The sequence below is a fragment of the Chanodichthys erythropterus genome, chromosome 5 (genome assembly GCF_024489055.1).
Source record: "Chanodichthys erythropterus isolate Z2021 chromosome 5, ASM2448905v1, whole genome shotgun sequence".
NCBI classification, from domain to species: Eukaryota; Metazoa; Chordata; class Actinopteri; order Cypriniformes; family Xenocyprididae; genus Chanodichthys; species Chanodichthys erythropterus.
In genome coordinates, this window is record NC_090225.1 from 11769859 (window position 1) to 11788354 (window position 18496).

Below are 18496 nucleotides of genomic sequence, written 5' to 3' on the forward strand. Positions count from 1 at the left end.
GATCCTAAAAGAAGTGTGTCTTCAGATGGTTTGTGATGATGCAGTGTTCAGGTAAAGACTGGCAGTTTTTATCTCCACCGAGGTATAGTGAGTGTGAAGGTTTTTAAAAGAGACCTTGTACCACTCTTTGATGGCACCGCTAGGCATCCGCAGGAAATTTCCTAATGAATTTAATGTCTCAAATCCATAAGGGAGATTTCAATGGTCAATTCTTAATTAAAATGAAATTAAACTTAAATTTTAAATTTATTAAAGGTGCCCTAGAATCAAAAGTTGAATTTACCTTGACATAGTTGAATAACAAGAGTTCAGTACATGAAAAAGACATACAGTGAGTTTCAAACTCCATTGCTTCGTCCTTCTTATGTAAATATCATTTGTTTAAAAGACCTCCGAAAAACAGGCGAATCTCAACATAACACTGACTGTTACGTAACAGTTGGGATCATTAATATGTACGCCCCCAATATTTGCATATGCCAAACCATGTTCAAGGCATTAAACAAGGGCAGCTAGTATTAACGTATGGATCTGTGCACAGCTGAATCATCAGACTAGGTAAGCAAGCAAGGACAATAGCGAAAAATGGCAGATGGAGCAATAATAACTGACATGAACCATGATAACATGATATTTTTAGTGATATGTTTGAATTGTCTTTATAAATGTTTCGTTAGCATGTTGCTAATGTACTGTTAAATGTGGTTAAAGTTACCATCGTTTCTTACTGTATTCACAGAGACAAGAGAGCCATCGCTATGTTCATTTTTGAACACTTATGTATAATTCATAAACACAACTTCATTCTTTATAAATCTCTCCAACAGTGTAGCATTAGCCGTTAGCCACGAAGCACAGCCTCAGATCCATTCAGAATCAAATGTAAACATCCAAATAAATACTATACTCACATGATCCGACGCATGCATGAAGTATGCATGACGAACATCTTGTAAAGATAAATTTGAGGGTTATATTAGCTGTGTGAACTTTGTTTATGCACTGTATTATCGTCGAGAGCTAGGGGGGCAGGGAGTGCGTGATTTAAAGGGGCCGCGCGCTGAATCGGTGCATATTTAATGATACCCCAAAATAGGCAGTTAAAAAAAAATTAATAAAAAAGAAATCTATGGGGTATTTTGAGCTTAAACTTCACAGACACATTCAGGGGACACCTTAGACTTATTTTACATCTTGTAAAATCTGGTTCTAGGGCACGTTTAATAATAAAATAATCAGATGGATTATTTGTACTCAGAACAGATGAGTATGTGACAGAGGAAGTACACAGTGCCTTATTTCAGGAGCCCTGAAGGGGCAAAAAATAGTTTCGACTTTTCTGTCAGCTTGAAGCTTCCTAAGATAATGCCTCTTTTTTCACTTCTGCCATTCTCTGTTTCAAAAATGTATGAGCAGTGCTGTGGAATCATGCAGTGATTAATTTTTGTGAGCATTCAATACAATTAAATGTACAGAATCATATAGATTAATGAAAGATGCCCATCGTGTGAGACATAACCATCTTATAGCCATCCACTGTTTTTCATTAGCTAGACTCCCAAATTTTTCTGAATTTCTCAAGGCTGTTAATGGGATGCAGTAATGATGACATCAGCAGATTGTACCGAACTCTCCAGCCGGTAGACAGGTTGTGTAGCGTCAGCTGCATTTCCCATTCCAGAGGATTATCTGCCACCTAGCACTTTTAAAACCCTTTTTTTCCTTGCACCCACTGACAGAGCTTAGCAAAGATTGCGGTTAGCGCTCCACTTTCTCCTTAAACTCTCCTTAGGGAGCCATTTTTCTAGCTGTAGCAGAACTGCATTTATTTACATTCTATTGATCAGTCTGTGTGGTGGTTTAGCTAGTCTTTGAGAATGAGATCTACATTTGTCCAAGACCTGATTTAAAACAAAATCATCATCTCCTTCTATGGGATGCTTCCCTCCGGTAGGACTTTTCTTTGTGAAAACTGCAGCATGTCGCTTTGGGACAGGAAAGCCCGCTCAGCTCTCCGTCGCTTGATTCTGTAATGAGATGGGTGCTAATTTATGAGGAGCGTTTGCTTTGCAGCCAAAGGGTGCATATGAATTTGACAGTGTATGAATCCACGTGTGAGCTCTAAGCAGGACTGATAATTGCTGAAGGCTGGTACACTATGCGGTTTTTCCAGTCTCAGGCGTGGTTTTTTTTTTTTTTAGTGTTTGCGGTTGTCTTTTGGGAACTGCATTGGTGCTGTTTGTTTTGTTGGGTGCGATCTGAGAACTGGTGACTTCAATTGCTGTTTCGATTGTCCGTCGGTGAGTTTGATTTTTGTTTTGATCATTTGAGGGCTTGTTTCTTGTTTGAGGTGGGAAAATAGTGTATTGGAATTTGGAGAACTGGAGATGGAAACTAAAAGATTACATGCATATTAAAATGAATGTAAAATATTATATAAATATTAAAATTCATGATCTCAGCAGAGTTAACATAGTTTTTCATTTAATATTATGGTTTTCAATTTCAGTTTATTTTAAGTTAGGTGCTGAAGTTGTTTTCATTTATAAAATGTTTTCATGTTTTCAACATACTCAGTTATACATTTTTATTTAGGTGTGTATAAGTTATTGTTTGCTCGCTTCTATTATTGTAGTGTTTCAGATTTATCTGCCCTTAAAAATCACTTGCAAATAGCAAACTATGGCTGATTGTTTTGCATATTGATCAGATGCCCCTTCCTGTCTAATTGGGCAGAATAAACGGTCTGAAGTCAGGCTTGAGAGGTCAATTAAATCAGACTGTACAGCATTAACTTAAAATATTTAAAATTCGTTTTTTTTTTTTGTATATATCTCTGTAAGTCTGTTCAGTTTTCCTTAGTATTGTTTTATGTTCTTTTGTTTTCATCTTTATGATCGTTTGTTAAAGGGTTAGTTCACGCAAAAATGAAAATTCTGTCATTAATTATTCACCCTCATGTCGTTCCAAACCCGTATGACCTTCGTTCATCTTCGGAACACGAATTAAGATATTTTTGATGAAATCCGAGAGCTCTCTGACTCCTCAATAGACAGCAATTTAACCACTTTCAAGTTTTGTTTTTTTTTTTTAGTTTTTTTTTGTTCACCAAGGCTGTATTTATTTGAACAGTAAAAAGTAATATTGTGAAATATTATTACAATTTAAAAGAACTGCTTTCTATTTGACTATATTTTAAAATGTAATTCATTCCTGTGATGGCAAAGCTGAATTTTCACATGATCCTTCAGAAGTCATTCTATTATGTTGATTTGGTGCTCAGTAAACATTTCTTATTAATATCAATGTTTAAAAAAATCAGTTTTGCTGCTTATTAATTTTTTGTGGAAACCGTGATACGATTTTTGATTAATGAAAAGTTCAAATGAACAGCATTTATTTTGTAACATTGTTAATGTTTTTATCATCACTTTATCTATTTTTTTTATGTGTCTTTGCTGAATAAAAGTAATAATTTCTTTTAAAAAAAAATCGTACTTACCCCAAACTTTTGAACGGTAGTGTACATTATACAGAGCTTGAACTAGAGGCAGTGAAACAATAATAAAAGTTAATTCCCATGTTTGTATAATTTAATACACATGTTTGTTTGGTGTTATGGGACTAGTTGGAGTAAATGCAGTCTGACTCATAGAGGGCTGGTGGGGCCAGCTCTCCGCGTTCAAAGAACATGCTGTGCAACACAGAAGAGCTGCTTTGTTTCACGGTTTGTGCATGAAAGGCCACTGTCGGAGTGGTGTAGTTGTTTCTCCCAGTCTCGCAGAGCAGAGGCTGTCACTTCTGACTGCATGCTGCTTCCTCAGCCGACGAAGCTGAAGAATAGACGACCCCCTCCTCCACCTCTTATTTCCTCGCCTTTTCTTTCCTGTGCTCTCACTGAGAGTAGGGCTTAGGTAGCGTCCAGAGATTTAACTGGTTTTGTAGCCCAGCTTTAACGCCCATCACAGCCTCAGGGTGAATCGTATGGGGGGTTTTGTGTTAGCTCTGGTTAGGTTTACATCTGAAGTTGCACGCTTGGTTGAAAGCACTGCCCTGTTCTGTGTTCGGATTTGCCGTAACCCTTCAAAACGATCTTCCGTTACAGGCAGTAAACACGAGGATGGCACGCAAAGCGATTCTGAGAACGGCCTGGGATTGCGCTTTGGCAGCAAACGCCACGCCGCGCTGGAGGAGCGCCTGAGAGCTGCAGGAGTTGGTCGGGTCAAAACAGAGGGGTCGTCTTCTGTGAGCCGCACAGCCTTCATGATTGAGTTCTATGACGAGGATAACCCACGCAAAAGGCGCTCCTACTCGTTTTCACAGACCGCACCGCTGCTCGGAGGCGTGGCAGGGGAAGGACTTTGCCCTGCGCCACCCTCACATCCTAAGGTCGTCGCCACAGCAGCGGACGGCAGCAAGGGCATGTCATCGTCCCTGGCGGCGGTCGCCCCCACGGCTGCTCGACTCCTGCTCAAGCAGAGATCGGAGGAGCCAAAGGTGGTGCAGAACCCTGCTGCTACTGGTCAACCCAGTCCCACAGATGAGGCTCAGAAACAAGACGACGACCAGAGCGACAAGGGCACGTATACCATTGAACTGGATAAAAGCAACCCTGAGGAAGAGGAAGCAAGGCGAATGATCGATAAGGTATGACAACTTCATTTTTAACCCTATTTAACCCTAACCCTGAAGATATCATCTGACACACAACCATATTGACGTGTTTTCATCAACACTTCAGTGCTTATCCATTGGTTGTGGAATGGTGGAGTTTCCCTGTCATTAAACCTCATCATTATTCACAAGACTCGTGCTGACAACAGTCACTTCCCTTTGAGGAAAAAATGGATGGCTATACTGAATGCAGAAGTTTAATACTAGGTTAGAGGTCAGATATAGTAGAATATCAATCGTTATACAATATTACAAGAACTGTAATGATTTCCAACATGTTTTGCTGAGCGCATTGTGAATGTTGTGTTTATCCTGAAAATCTGTCTCTGAACATCAAGCAGTTTGAGTGCATCTTGCTGTGAAGCTCTGTATAATGGCTTTATAATGGCTCTCATGTGGCCAACCAATCAACTCCTCCATTATTCACTTCATCTTCAGCGAGTTTTAAAGGTTTGCTTTTTAATGCACGTCTGGGTGCTATTACTTAAGGAGTGTTTATGAATGTTCATGCATTTAATTATAAGATACCATGGAAAACATAATGCGCAGTTTGTGGTTTTCAGCAATGAATGAGGGGTGAATAAAAAAATCTTAACATTTTTCAGCCTTCTGGTGATTTTCAATATATATCTCATTTTTTACACTATTGTTCAAAGGTTTGGAGTCATTAGGATTTTATAATGATGTCTCTTTTGCTCACCAAGACTACATTTATTTGATCAAATATACAAAGTAAAAACAGAAATATTGTGAGATATTATTACAATTTAAAATCACTTTTAATATATTCTTTAATATAATTTATTCCTGTGAAATTTCAGCATCATCACTCCAGTCTTCAATGTCACATGATCCTTCAGAAATCATTTTAATATGCTGATTGTTGCTGAAGAAACATTTCTTATTATTAATTTTAATGTTGAAAACAGTTGTGCTGCTAAATATTTTTGTGTGATAAATTTTCATTTTCAGGATTCTTTTATAGGAAGTTCAAAAGAACAGCATTTATTTGAAATAGAAATATTCTGTAACATTATAAATGTCTTTACTTCACTTTTGATCAATTAAATGCGTCCTTGCTGAATAAAAGAACATTTCTATCAAAAAGAATCTTACTGACCCCAAACTCTAGTAGTGTAAGTCTTTAGGAAACTTTAATTTTTAATTTTTTAAAATTAAAAGCAGATTAAATTCCTCCCATTATTGCTTAATTTTATATTGGCACAAGAATATTTAAAAATATATGATAAAATAAATTATTAAAATATATGGTGAATATTCAATATATGACCCAAGTAAATAGTCAGATAGATATTAGTTTTAAACTGAGTGACTGTCAATAAAGCTGACGTTAGTTTACTTTTAAACATCCTGTGTTGTAAAGGTGTCTCTATTAAACTGATATTAATACTTCCTGTTCGTTCCTTCCTAAGATGTTGTTCTGGCTCTGTTGCTATGGAGTTTGTGCAGCTGTGTTTATTTGACCTCTTTTCGCCACATTGGTGCTGCCATTGTGTCACAGCTCGCTGATGAGAGCAGCAGCTCTTGATTCTCCTACGTGTGTTTTTGTGTTTGTCATGTGTAGGTGTTTGGGGTGGAGAACTCTCAGGATCCTGGTTGTCCTGAGAAAAGGGAAGCAGGTGGAAAAGTGAAGGAAGGCAAGAAGCTCAGTTCCACTGCAACTGAGGTAAAGGCTGAAGTAAACATACAGTATGTCTACATATATTCTGTATGATAAACCATTGTTATCTTATTATGCATTTTGTGTCATTTACAGACAGCTCTCTTTTGTCGAAGTAACAATGACAGGTTTTTATAATTTGCAGCATGATGTTTGTTGAAATCAAACAGCAGATGTAACAGAAACTGCGTTTCACATTCTAGTTTGAATGATTCGGGTTGATGTTACTTGGAAAGGATTTTCAGAAATACTGACCCAGCGCTTTGTCAGTCACTCCCACCACTGACCACTTCCTTGTTAGGCAGAAAACTGGCCACTTGCTCACTGACCCAGTTCAGGAATGAGAAGTAGTAGTCTGCTGCCTTAAGGCAATATCCACACACACACACACACTCACACACAAGAGTAAGGCTACAAAAGAGTCCTTGTTTTGAATCCTTGTCGTGGATCCATGCCATGTTTACACCCAGTATTCACTCTAATATGAGCATAGACTCGAGTTTTCTGATTATTGTTGTATAACTATATAGTGGTGCTTACTCAGGCTAACATAATCAAATAAGTGTAGTTTGTTTAGAAAAGATATTATAAATGTAATGTCCCAATCACACAACCCAGGTCATCAGCTCTGGACTGTACCATAGCACTGTATGCAGGACTGTACCACAGACAACCATTGCAGGGATGAATCAAGTGATTAGAACATCTTTACTTCATTTTTAGAGACTTGTGGAGGATTCGGTTGCAGTCGGCAGTCCTCGCTGGGTTTCACAGTGGGCCAGTTTAGCTGCTAATCAAACACGAACAGACCCAGAGGGCTCTGGAGCCGAACCACCACCTTTTGTTCATCAAGAGCGAGGTAATTTAGTGAATTGTATATATCCAATATCAAAAAAATACTGCTAAATTAAAAAATCTGTAATATTACCCAATAACGTGTATGGTATTGATCATTTAAATTGTGTAATACACATCTTGCCATGGATTATCCTTTACATTATTCTATATATTCTATAATGTATATGTTCACTATTTTTCAAAAGTTTGGGGTAAATAAGAATTTTTGTAATGTTTTTGAAAGAAGTCTCTTATGTTGTTAAACTGCATTTATTTGATCAAAAAGACTGTAAAACAGTAATATTGTGAATTATTATTACAATTTAAAATAACTTTTCTATTTTTTCATATATTTAAAAAATTCCTGTGATAGCAAAGCTAAATTTTTTTATTATCTTATTCAAAAAAATTCCAATTATCAGCGTTGAAAAAAACTTGTGCTGCTTAATATCAAAGTCCCTTTAAGACAAGTCATTACACTCGGCGGCCATCTTTGAAATGCCTCTCGGGCATCCTGGGCATCTTGCAATCTCTTTGAATGGGGAAACATCAAATTCTCCAAAACTGTTCGCCAACCTTACGATTAAATTTCATATTTGAAATCACTAATGAAATCTAACAACAACCGGCTCATAAATTTAGTTTCTAAACGCTCGACTCATGACAAAAAAAATGTATTTTTCAGGCTAGATCAAACTAATGCGCATGCGCAGACCTAAATGCGCATCTCTTTGGAGGCGCTCGTCTGACTGTTTCTATAGAAACCAGTGATTCTAACGGCCGCTGAAGTGACGCGATGACTTTACCAGTCGGCGATTGGCTCTTATTTAGAAGGCGGGACTTATTCCGCCATATTGCGCTTTACACTTTCTCCCATTCAATACGAGTGACGCGTCTTGTGTTATTCTATAGTCTTTGTTAATATTGATACATTTTTTCATTTTTTCAGAGACTAAAAGAACAGTATTTGATCAATTTAATGCGTCCTTGCTTAATATAAAAATATTAATTTATTAAAAAAGAAAATCTTTCTGACCCCAAACTTTTGAACAGTAGTGGATATATGTTTGCATTACGATAATATGTATTTTCTTTTCCCACTTCAGATGGTGATGCTGGCATCTCTATCAAGAGCACCGGTTCCACCACTTCCAGCCAAGCTGAGCGCAAAAGAAGGACTCTTCCGCAGCTTCCAACTGAGGAGAAGATCAAGCGCTCTGAAATCGGTGAGAAGCAGGACACAGAACCCCAGGAAAAAGAAAGCCACAATGACCATAAAGGTGATGGCCAGAGCCTTACCACTCCGGACAACAAGGACATTGAGTCTAGCCAATCCAAGAGCATCCAGCAGGACGGGAAGACCGGAAAACATTCTTCTGCCCGCCCCCTGGGAAGTGGAGAGAGGAGAACATCAGAGGAGGGTCGCAGGAGGCGTTCCGAGGACAAGAGTAAAGGAAGTGACAGCGAGAGGTCTGGGAAACCGCTGGTGAGGCAGGGTAGTTTTACCATTGAGAAGCCCAGCGGTAACGTCCCCATAGAACTGATTCCTCGCATCAACCGACAGAACGGCGGGAGGGAGCGAAGCGACTCGGTGGGCAGCATGGATACGGCAACTCTTCTCAAAGACACTGAAGCTGTCATGGCATTCCTTGAGGCTAAACTCCGGGATGAGAAGAAGTTGGACCCCGTAACGCCACCTAGCTGTCCCCCAGCCTGCCCTTTATCCCCAGAGTCTGATATCGACACGGCCAGCACGGTCAGCCAGGCAGCAGCCGAGGCCGATCGTAAGGCGGTTCAGAAGCGACGATCCCTCAGCAGCCTTTATAGAGAGAAGAGCAACGTGAGCACCACATCAAAAACCACGACCAGTGCGAGAGAGCGTCTGGAGAGGAAGACCAAGACCAAGACTACAGAAAGCCGCTCAGATGTTCGCCGTTCAGTACAGACATCTTCCCGTGGCCGCCAACCATCCCAAGATCTCACTGATGACGACCAGACGTCCTCGTTACCCATCTCAGACATCCTGTCCTCGGACCAGGAGACGTATTCCAGCCGTTCACACACCAAAGGTTACTTCACCTCCACTGATGACCTCTTACAGTCCAAGCTTGATACCAGCAAATCCGCAAGGTCTGCAAAACCCAGCAAAACATTGCAAACTAGCACCGCGGCCCTCGTGAAGCAGGCTGGTCTTCCACAGCCCCGTCCCACGAGGGCATCTCTGTTGCGCAGGGCTCGGCTCGGAGATACGTCGGACACAGACCTGGCGGATGCGGACAGGGTTTCAGTGGCATCTGAGGTGTCCACCACCAGTTCCACTTCTAAACCACCATCGGGAAGAAAGGCGCAGTCACGCATTGACATGCTAGCGCAACCACGACGCACCAGACTCGGCTCGTTTTCAGCACGGAGCGATTCAGAGGCCACGGTCAGTCGGACCACGGCAACGCGCTTGTCGGCGGAGACGGCGCTTCGTCTGGGGCTGAGAAGCACAACTCAACAAGTAGCGGACGGCAAGCTAACTGCACGCATGAGGGCTAATAGTGTCTCAAAGCTAACGGACCCCAAGCCGAAGACGCCACCTGTCAGCAGCACCCCAACAGGTGAGGAGGAATGTAATAGTAATATTAATATACTCATGTAGCTGCTGCATGATTGGAAATGTTACAGAAATGTTTGTTAATTGTTAGTTGTTCCTGCTAGCTTAGCAGAAGCCAGTTGAATTGAGGTAATTTGTTTGGATGCCATATCTTCTTTTCATTTCAGATAAAGAAACAAATCAGAGTACTGAGTATGCAGTAGCGATGGAAGTCCGACAACTGACTACTCAATTAGTGAGGTTGACTAGTTTAGATTCAGATATATATTTATCTGTTTTTAGCAGCAGGGCTTTAATTAGCATGCTAATAGCATGCTGCATGCTTTAGTTTTGCGGGGGGTTTTAGGTTAGCTTGTCAAGTTTAAAAAAAAGTTCCTAAAAAACAGTAATAGTAAAGGCCCATTCACACCAAAGACTATAACCATAATAATAATTATAAGTATAAAGTTTTAATTTAAAGAGGACCTATTATGCCCCATTTTGCAAGAATATGAATAAGTCTCTGATGTCCCCAGAGTGTGTATGTGAAGTTTTAGCTCAAAATACCCCACAAATAATTTTTATAGCGTGTTAAAATTGCCGCTTTTTGAGGTTGAGCAAAAACACGCCATTTCAGTGTGTGCCCTTTAAATGCAAATGAGCTGCTGTGCTCGGCCTAAGAGGGCGGAGCTTCAAGAGCTCGTTCTCCCCTGTCAGGATTCAGTCAGGACGCAATATGTCAGAAAGTGTGAATATATGCTGCATGGAGATAGAACAGGTATAGTTTAGTTCAATTATGGTTATAACTTATATTGTCTTCTTGTTTTTATCCACTATATTAGTACAAGCCTGTTGTACCGGACCCCATTCGACTTTATCGATGAGTTTTATGATGTTTATTGTACTTCACACAAAAGATGAAGGGTCCATTATCAATCTAGAAAATCACTGTAAAAGCTTAATAAAACACAGTGCCAATGTGTATTAAAATATTATCCGTAAACTATCTCTCTCCCTTGCATTATCATCATATACATCATATACATAGTGAAGTACACAGAAACACTCGTTACAACTAACAGTAAACAAACATGCCTTTTCGGGTGGTGCTTAATAAACTGGTAAACGCTATATCCGTAAATCGACTCCGATGAACTGTAATAAAGTGCTCTCACCTTCATTACTGCCATATCCAGTATCACTCTGGAGGCTGTAAGCTGGATCACAAACAGTTTGTACTGATCTATACTTGAGTAACACATTTTTAGCACAACCTCTGTTTTGTATTCTCCCTTTGTATTGACATTTGTTCACAAACCAGTCCGGTGTGAATTGATTCGCGCAGACATAAACGAATATCTGTAGAGTTGAAGGGAGCATTTTCTTCAAAAACAAAATTAATCCACCTCGTCTTCAGCGGTTCAGATTTTGGGAGCTTGTTCTGTGACACTGCGTATGATTTATGGGGATTAAAAAAAAGTGGAGTGGTTGAATTTTTATCATTATAGGGTGGTTGTGTACACACACTGCCGACACACATTTATAGCCAAAGACCATGCAAAAGTGAATTTTGCATAATAAGCCCACAACACAACTATAATGTTACAGTTTTTTACAATCAGTAGGACACATTTCTCAATACACATTTTTTAAAACTCTTCACACAGTTCTCCTAAGCAACTTTCAATGTGGCACAGCAGTTAAATTCACATTCAAAACGCACAAAAACTACTAAAACACTTCATACATTGTCTCAAATCATCATTCTTTAAAGGGATAGTTCACCCAAAAATGAAAATTTGATGTTTATCTGCTTACCCCCAGGGCATCCAAGATGTAGATGACTTTTTTTCTTCAGTCGAACGCAAATTATGATTTTTAACTGCAACCGCTGCCGTCTGTCAGTCAAATAATAGCAGTGATTGGGAACTTGAACAATAAGAGTCGAAAAAACTTCCATAGACAAATCCAAATTAAACCCTGTGGCTCGTGATGTCCTAAGACACGAAACGATCGGTTTGTGCGAGAAACCGAACAGTATTTATATCATTTTTTACCTCTAATACACCACTATGTCCAACTTCGTTCAGCTTCTGGCTAGTGAGGTCTGGGCGAGACATCACTTCCATCTTCAGAACGCGTTTTTTGACCTCACTAACAGGAAGCTGAACGAAGTTGGACATAGTGGTGTATTAGAGGTAAAAATGATATAAATAATGTTCGGTTTCTCGCACAAACCGATCGTTTCGTGTCTTAGGACATTAATGTGTCGTCACGAGCCGCAGGTTTTAATTTTGATTTGTCTAAGCAAGTTTTATATACTGTTATAGTTGAAGTTCCCATCTACTGCTATTATTTGACTGACAGACGGCAGCGGTTGGAGTTAAAAATCATAATTTGCGTTCGACTGAAGAAAAAAAGTCACCTACATCTTGAATGCACTGGGGGTAAGCAGATAAACATCAAATTTTCATTTTTGGGTGAACTATCCCTTTAATAACACTAGCAAAGGTTTTCACTCAACAAGCACACTTTGTCAATCATAAAACACAGACCTAAAGAATACTAACAAAAATACTAAAATCAAATTTCTTTACAAAAAAAGAATTACACTCGCTGCTTGTAATCCACTGCAGTATAAGTGTTTCCCTTTTGAATGGGTGGTAATGACATTGAAAGACTAACACTTGTGTAGGTGTTCAGTTATATCTAATTACTTTGATAGTGCTTGATTTTTTTCAGATTCAAAATATATTTCAATAAGTTGTTATTGTAGAAATGTTGCAAATTTCTGTCTTGTTCATTTTTGTGTTGTGCTAGTGCTAGTTAAGTTCAACAGTCAAAGTGAGAAAAGAATTTATGCAAAGAGAAAGATGTTGTCATTGGATGCGTTTTGTGCCAAAACATTGATAAATGATCCACAGTTTAGCCCACATAGACTGCTGTTGTAATTAATGTGTGAAGAGTTTTGAAAAAGTGACCCAAGTATTGAGAAATGTGTCCTGGCAATTGTAAAAACTGTAATGACACAGATAAACAATAAAAACATTGACAGCCAGTGAGAATCCTTCCAATAAGGAGCTTGAGCATTTAAAGGAGCAGAAGATATTACTGCAACGTGTGCTTATAATAAACAGAATCTTACTGTTTATTGGTAATCGTTTAGCTTTTAAAATAGCTTTTAATGAAGGAACAGAATTTTCTGATGTGTATCCAAATGAAATGGATGTGTATCCAAATGAAATGGATTTTTGAAAATAAAAAAATATAGGACAGGACTTCAATCCATCAGTTGTTGATTGGATGGAGGCAGATCTGAATGTGAGCTTGAGGTATATTGTAAGAAAGATTACATGCATTTAGTAAATAGATGAATGAATAGGTTGAATTTCCATTTCATGCCGACTTTAAAAATGGTAATAGTATTTGAATGCAAGAAGAGTTTATTAAAATCATTAATAAGCTTTAACTGAGCTTAAAATGATATGTTTAGCATTCAGCAGAATTTAATAGTGCATTTTTGTGATGTTTCATGTGGACTGGATCGGTGTCACCACTAGTAATGTTTGTCTGTAATTGTCTGTCTCTGCATGCCTGTGATATTTATAAAGATCCCGTTTTACACAGAAACTCAACTTGAGCCTGAAAGTGTTCTCGCAGAGGAGGAGCCCATGGGTACTGTACCATCTCTGGGCTGTGTGTGTGCGTGTGTTGGGTTTTCATACAATGAAAACAGTAGAAACTGAAACTCAGCATGCTTTTAAATGCCGTTCTAGTCAATGTGCCATTTCATTTTTTTTTTAATTTATGCTTTTTTATCAAACTCAGCAGTGATGAAAAGGAGTTAAGCTCATTGGCTTTCCCTTTAAATAAACATTTAGAGAGAGATATCATGTCTTTAAACATGTAGGCCTTCTAATATTCAAGTGCTTAAAAGTAAAGTTGTTCTGTGGAAACTTTGAGTAATTAATGAATTCTGTTAATATTGAAATGATGTTTGTCCATTACTGCCACACAGTCAAAATCAGAGTAAAGTTGTCTCATGCTGATGCAAGCACTGAGCAATAAGAAATGAGGGTCAGCAGATGTTAAACACCTTCCCCCTGGTGGCGCAAAGTTAAAACAACATGACAGCAAACATAGCTTCATAGGCGCAAAGAAAACATTCATCATTGCAGATCATGAAGGACACTTCTTTTAAATTGCAATGCAATTCCAGATTTTTAACCACTAAAACATCAACTCAAATATCCTTTTCATCACTTGCTAGTGTCATATTTTAGAGATACAGTAGTTGGTCTGAAGAGCTTTGCTGTTTGCTTTTAACAAGTTTGATATCTGCAGGGGTAACTGCAATATTTAGCCTATTTTGTGTTGAGTGTTTTGTTTTAAACTCTTTATACATAATTTTGATAAATACACCTATCTTTGCTCCATCCCCATTTGGAACAAGGTTTTTATGGGAATCTTTATAGTGTATAATATTGTGTAAAGTACAAAAACAAACTTTAAATTGAAACAACAACAAGGTTGTTGTATAATGATATATAATATAATATAATTATAACAGAATGTTTTAGTTGGCATTTTAATAAACCTTGAGCTAGTGGGGAAGAAGATTGTTGCATCATGTAATAGAGATGCAAGAAGTTTGGAGACTGTGTGTGTGTGTGTAATACTGACAAATATACTGATACATTAACTGCTCTTAAATGTTTTTGAGGCCTTTTTGAAAAGTTGCTCAATTGCTCACTATTAATTGTATTTCTGCAAAAGTTTCAATCATATCTCTCTCTCTTTTCAGCTAATAACCGGTGGAGAAGGCTGCCTCCTGAATACGCCTCTACCTCTGAGGATGAGTTTGGCTCCAATCGGAACTCTCCCAAACACGTTCGCCTGCGGCCAGGCACCACCCTTCGCACCAGCAGGCTGGGTGGTCCCGCTCCGGTCGCGACCAGCCCTGGGGGTCTCCTTCTCAAGAACAGGATGAGAGAACAGGAGGAGTACATTCGAGATTGGACTGCTCACAGTGAGGAGATTGCCAGGTACTCATCAATTCTGTCCTTGTCATACGAACAAACACATTTTTGTCTAAAAAGTGTTTTTCTCAAATGCCTCATGGTTACTTTATAGAAAAATCATGTGATGTAGTCGTCTTTATGTAGAATTATGAAAATGAAAAATGAAAATTCTGTCATCATTTAATCACCCTCAAGTTATTTCAAATCTGTATGAATTTCTTTCTTCTGCTGAGCACAAAAGAAGATATTTTGAAGAATGGTGGTAACCAAACAGGCCCCATTGACTTCCAAAGTATTTTTATTTTTTTCCATACTATGGAAGTCAATGGGGCCCGTTAGCTGTTTGGTTACCGACATTCTTCAAAATATCTTCTTTTTTGTTCAGCAGAAGAAAGAAAGTCATACAGGTTTGAAACAATTTCAAACAGGTTTGATTTGATTGAAATATCTGAATTAAGTTGTCTGATATTACTGAGTGTTCTTGTGTTCATTGGAAAGGGCAGATATCGATACTTGAGACCATGATCAGCAATGCAGTGATTGGCTGGAGTCAAAACAGCAATGTTATGACAACATATAATTAAAAAAGGAAACAACATAAAATGACATAAAAGTTCTAATAGATAAATGAAATATGTAAATGTTTGTTACACAATTCCCATATATATATATATATATATATATATATATATATATATATATATATATATATATATATATATATATATATATATATATATATATATATATATATATATATATATATATATAATATCTCTTTTGAAATCCCTATGAATGGGCAAAATACACTGAGAACTAAAGCCACTGAAAAAGTGGCCAGTCACTGTTGTGCTCAGAGGTGGTGTTATATGCGGGCACATAGTCTGTTATCCTCATATAGCATTAGTCACAGCTGGAACTGCAACAAGAGAGACTGTCTTCAAATCCACTGCTGCAGGGCACATAATACATCCTGATCACAAGCTCTCTCTCTCTCTCTCTCTCTCTCTCTCTCTCTCAATTTCAAACAGCAAAAGTTTTCAATTACCAATGCCCTTCTTGTAGAAATACACTATTAGCCATGGTTAGTTTGAGTTAGCAAAATAAAGCAAGTAGTATAGTTCAGCTGATCATATGGTCTCAGCACGAGGTGACCCACTCAATATAAAACAGCTTTTATCTACAGACTTTTAGCTAAACAGCTTTTATTAGGCTCTTAATATGACTGGGGTCTTTATCTCCTGTGAGTGGACATGCTTTTAATAATTTTTCAGAAGCACTAGTCATACTGTTCTGTGTGTAAAATGCATAATGAGGAAAGAAATACTTTTTTTTTTTTTTTTTTAACAAAAAATTAAATGATACATTGCATTTTTAATAATCCACGTACTGTATGCCTCATCAGCCACATTTGTGATCTGTTCATGTAGCAATACTGCCACCTTATGGTTATTCTGAAACCTCTTTCAACATTTAAATACCATAGGAATTAAAGGGTTAGTTCACCCAAAAATGAAAATTACCCAAAAATGAAAATACTTACCTTCATGTCGTTTCACACCTGTAACACCTTCGTTAATCTTTGGAACACAAATTAAGATATTTTAGTTGAAATCCGATGGCTCCGTGAGGCCACCATAGGGAGCAATGTCACTTCCTCTGTCAAGATCCATAAAGGTACTAAAAACATATTTAAATCAGTTCATGTGAGTACAGTGGTTCAATATTAATATTATAAAGCAACGAGAATACTTTTGGTGTGGCAAGAAAACAAAATAACGACTTATTTAGTGATGACCGATTTCAAAACACTGCTTCAGAAAGCATCGGAGCATAAATAAATCAGTGTATCGAATCATGAATCGGATCGCGGGTCAAACCGCCAAACTGCTGAAATCACGTGACTTTGGCGCTCCGAACGGCAGATTCGACACACAGATTCACAATGCTCCGATGCTTTCTGAAGCATTGTTTTGAAATTTATTTAGCTTTTTTTGCCGCACCAAAAGTATTCTCGTCGCTTTATAATATTAATATTGAACCACTGTACTCACATGGACTGATTTAAATATGTTTTTAGTACATTAATGGATCTTGACAGAGGAAGTGACATTGTTTCCTATGGAGGCCTCACGGAGCCATCGGATTTTAACTAAAAATTTGTATTCCGAAGATTAACAAAGGTCTTACGGGTGTAAAACGACATGAGGGTAAGTAATAAATGACAGAATTTTCATTTTTGGGTGAACTAATCCTTTAACTATCCTTAATGCATAACGTTATGCTATTATATACACCACCGTTCAAAAGTGTGGGGTCGGTAAGATTTTTAAAAATGTTTTTTATTTTATTTTTTTTATAAAAAAGTCTCTTATTCTCACCAAGGCTGCATTTATTTAAGTCAAATACAGTAAAAACAGTAATATTGTGAAATATTTTTACAATTTAAAATTGTATTTTTTTAAAAATATATTCAATTAATTTATCCCTGTAATTTTCAGCATCATTACTCCAGTCTTCAGTGTCACATGATCCTTCAGAAATCATTCTAATATGCTGATTTGCTGCTCAAGAAACATTTCTTTTTACTGTCAATGTTGAAAACAGTTATGCTGCTTAATAATTTTGTGATAATTTTTTTGTGATAAATATAAATGTCAGCATGTATTTAGAACAGAATTTATTTGACATTTTATATATATATATATATATATATATATATATATATATATATATATATATATATATATATATATATATTTTACTGTCACTTTTGATCAATTTAATGCATCCTTGCTTACTAAAAGTATACATTTCTTTTAAAAAAAAAAATTGTAATGGCCCCAGACTTTTGAATGGTAGCATGTTATGTTATAATAATTATATTTGTATACAGTAAATGACGCATGTGATGCATGTCATTCATACAGTACATTCATTTGGTATGGGATCGCATATATGTGCATGTGCATGAATTGAGTAGGGACTACCTAATGTGAGTTTGCATGATGTGTCTGTATTTGTGCACCCCTAGTTTCTAGACACCCATCTGAAAGATTACAGGTTATTTCCCTGTGTGCGCAGGATCAGTCAGGACCTTGCCAAGGACCTGGCTATCCTGGCACGGGAGATCCATGACGTGGCAGGCGAAATTGACTCGGTCAGCTCCTCCGGCACCGCACCCAGCACCACTGTCAGCACAGCCGCGACCACGCCAGGCTCCGCCATCGACACCAGGGAGGAGGTACTGCCTTTCATTAAACTTCCAACAGTTTCAAAGAAGTCTATTTGGTTGCCAAGGTGCTTGTTCTTAATAAGTTTTGTCTTTATTTCTCCTTGTCTTTAGCTGGTAGAGAGAGTTTTTGACGAAAGTCTAAACTTCAGGAAGATTCCCCCTGTAGTTCACACCAAAGCCTCAGAGGTCAATGGCAGACCAGTGGAGCTTCGTCCCCGCGCCCCGGACAGCCTGGACCCTCAGGCGGCCCTGCGCAGACGTACCTGGAACCGGGATGAGGTGAGACCGGTATGAACCTCTTAACTTAAATGTACCTAATCTTGAATATGTTTGATGAAAGAATTCAGCACACTTCTGGGTGTATTTTTGTTACATGTGTGTTTGTGGCTCCAGTTGAGAACACCTTGCTCAGTATAGCATGGCGTGTTAGTGGTGATATGAAAACCGATATGATGTCATTAAGTTTAATT

The 18496-nt window shown here is 38.1% G+C and overlaps 1 protein-coding gene across 4 annotated transcripts in view; it reads left to right on the plus strand.

The window, feature by feature from the left end:
- cep170aa (centrosomal protein 170Aa) overlaps positions 1-18496 on the plus strand; it is a 49666-nt gene that overhangs the window by 28573 nt on the left and 2597 nt on the right. For 2 of the 4 annotated variants that reach the window (XM_067386076.1, XM_067386079.1), the window contains 7 exons: positions 4106-4647; positions 6260-6361; positions 7079-7214; positions 8299-9795; positions 14575-14815; positions 17855-18035; positions 18138-18314. In XM_067386076.1, coding sequence (XP_067242177.1) covers positions 4106-4647; positions 6260-6361; positions 7079-7214; positions 8299-9795; positions 14575-14815; positions 17855-18035; positions 18138-18314 — 2876 coding nt within the window. The remainder of the gene's footprint in view (positions 1-4105; positions 4648-6259; positions 6362-7078; positions 7215-8298; positions 9796-14574; positions 14816-17854; positions 18036-18137; positions 18315-18496) is intronic. The other 2 variants (XM_067386077.1, XM_067386078.1) reach the window with 2 other exon arrangements.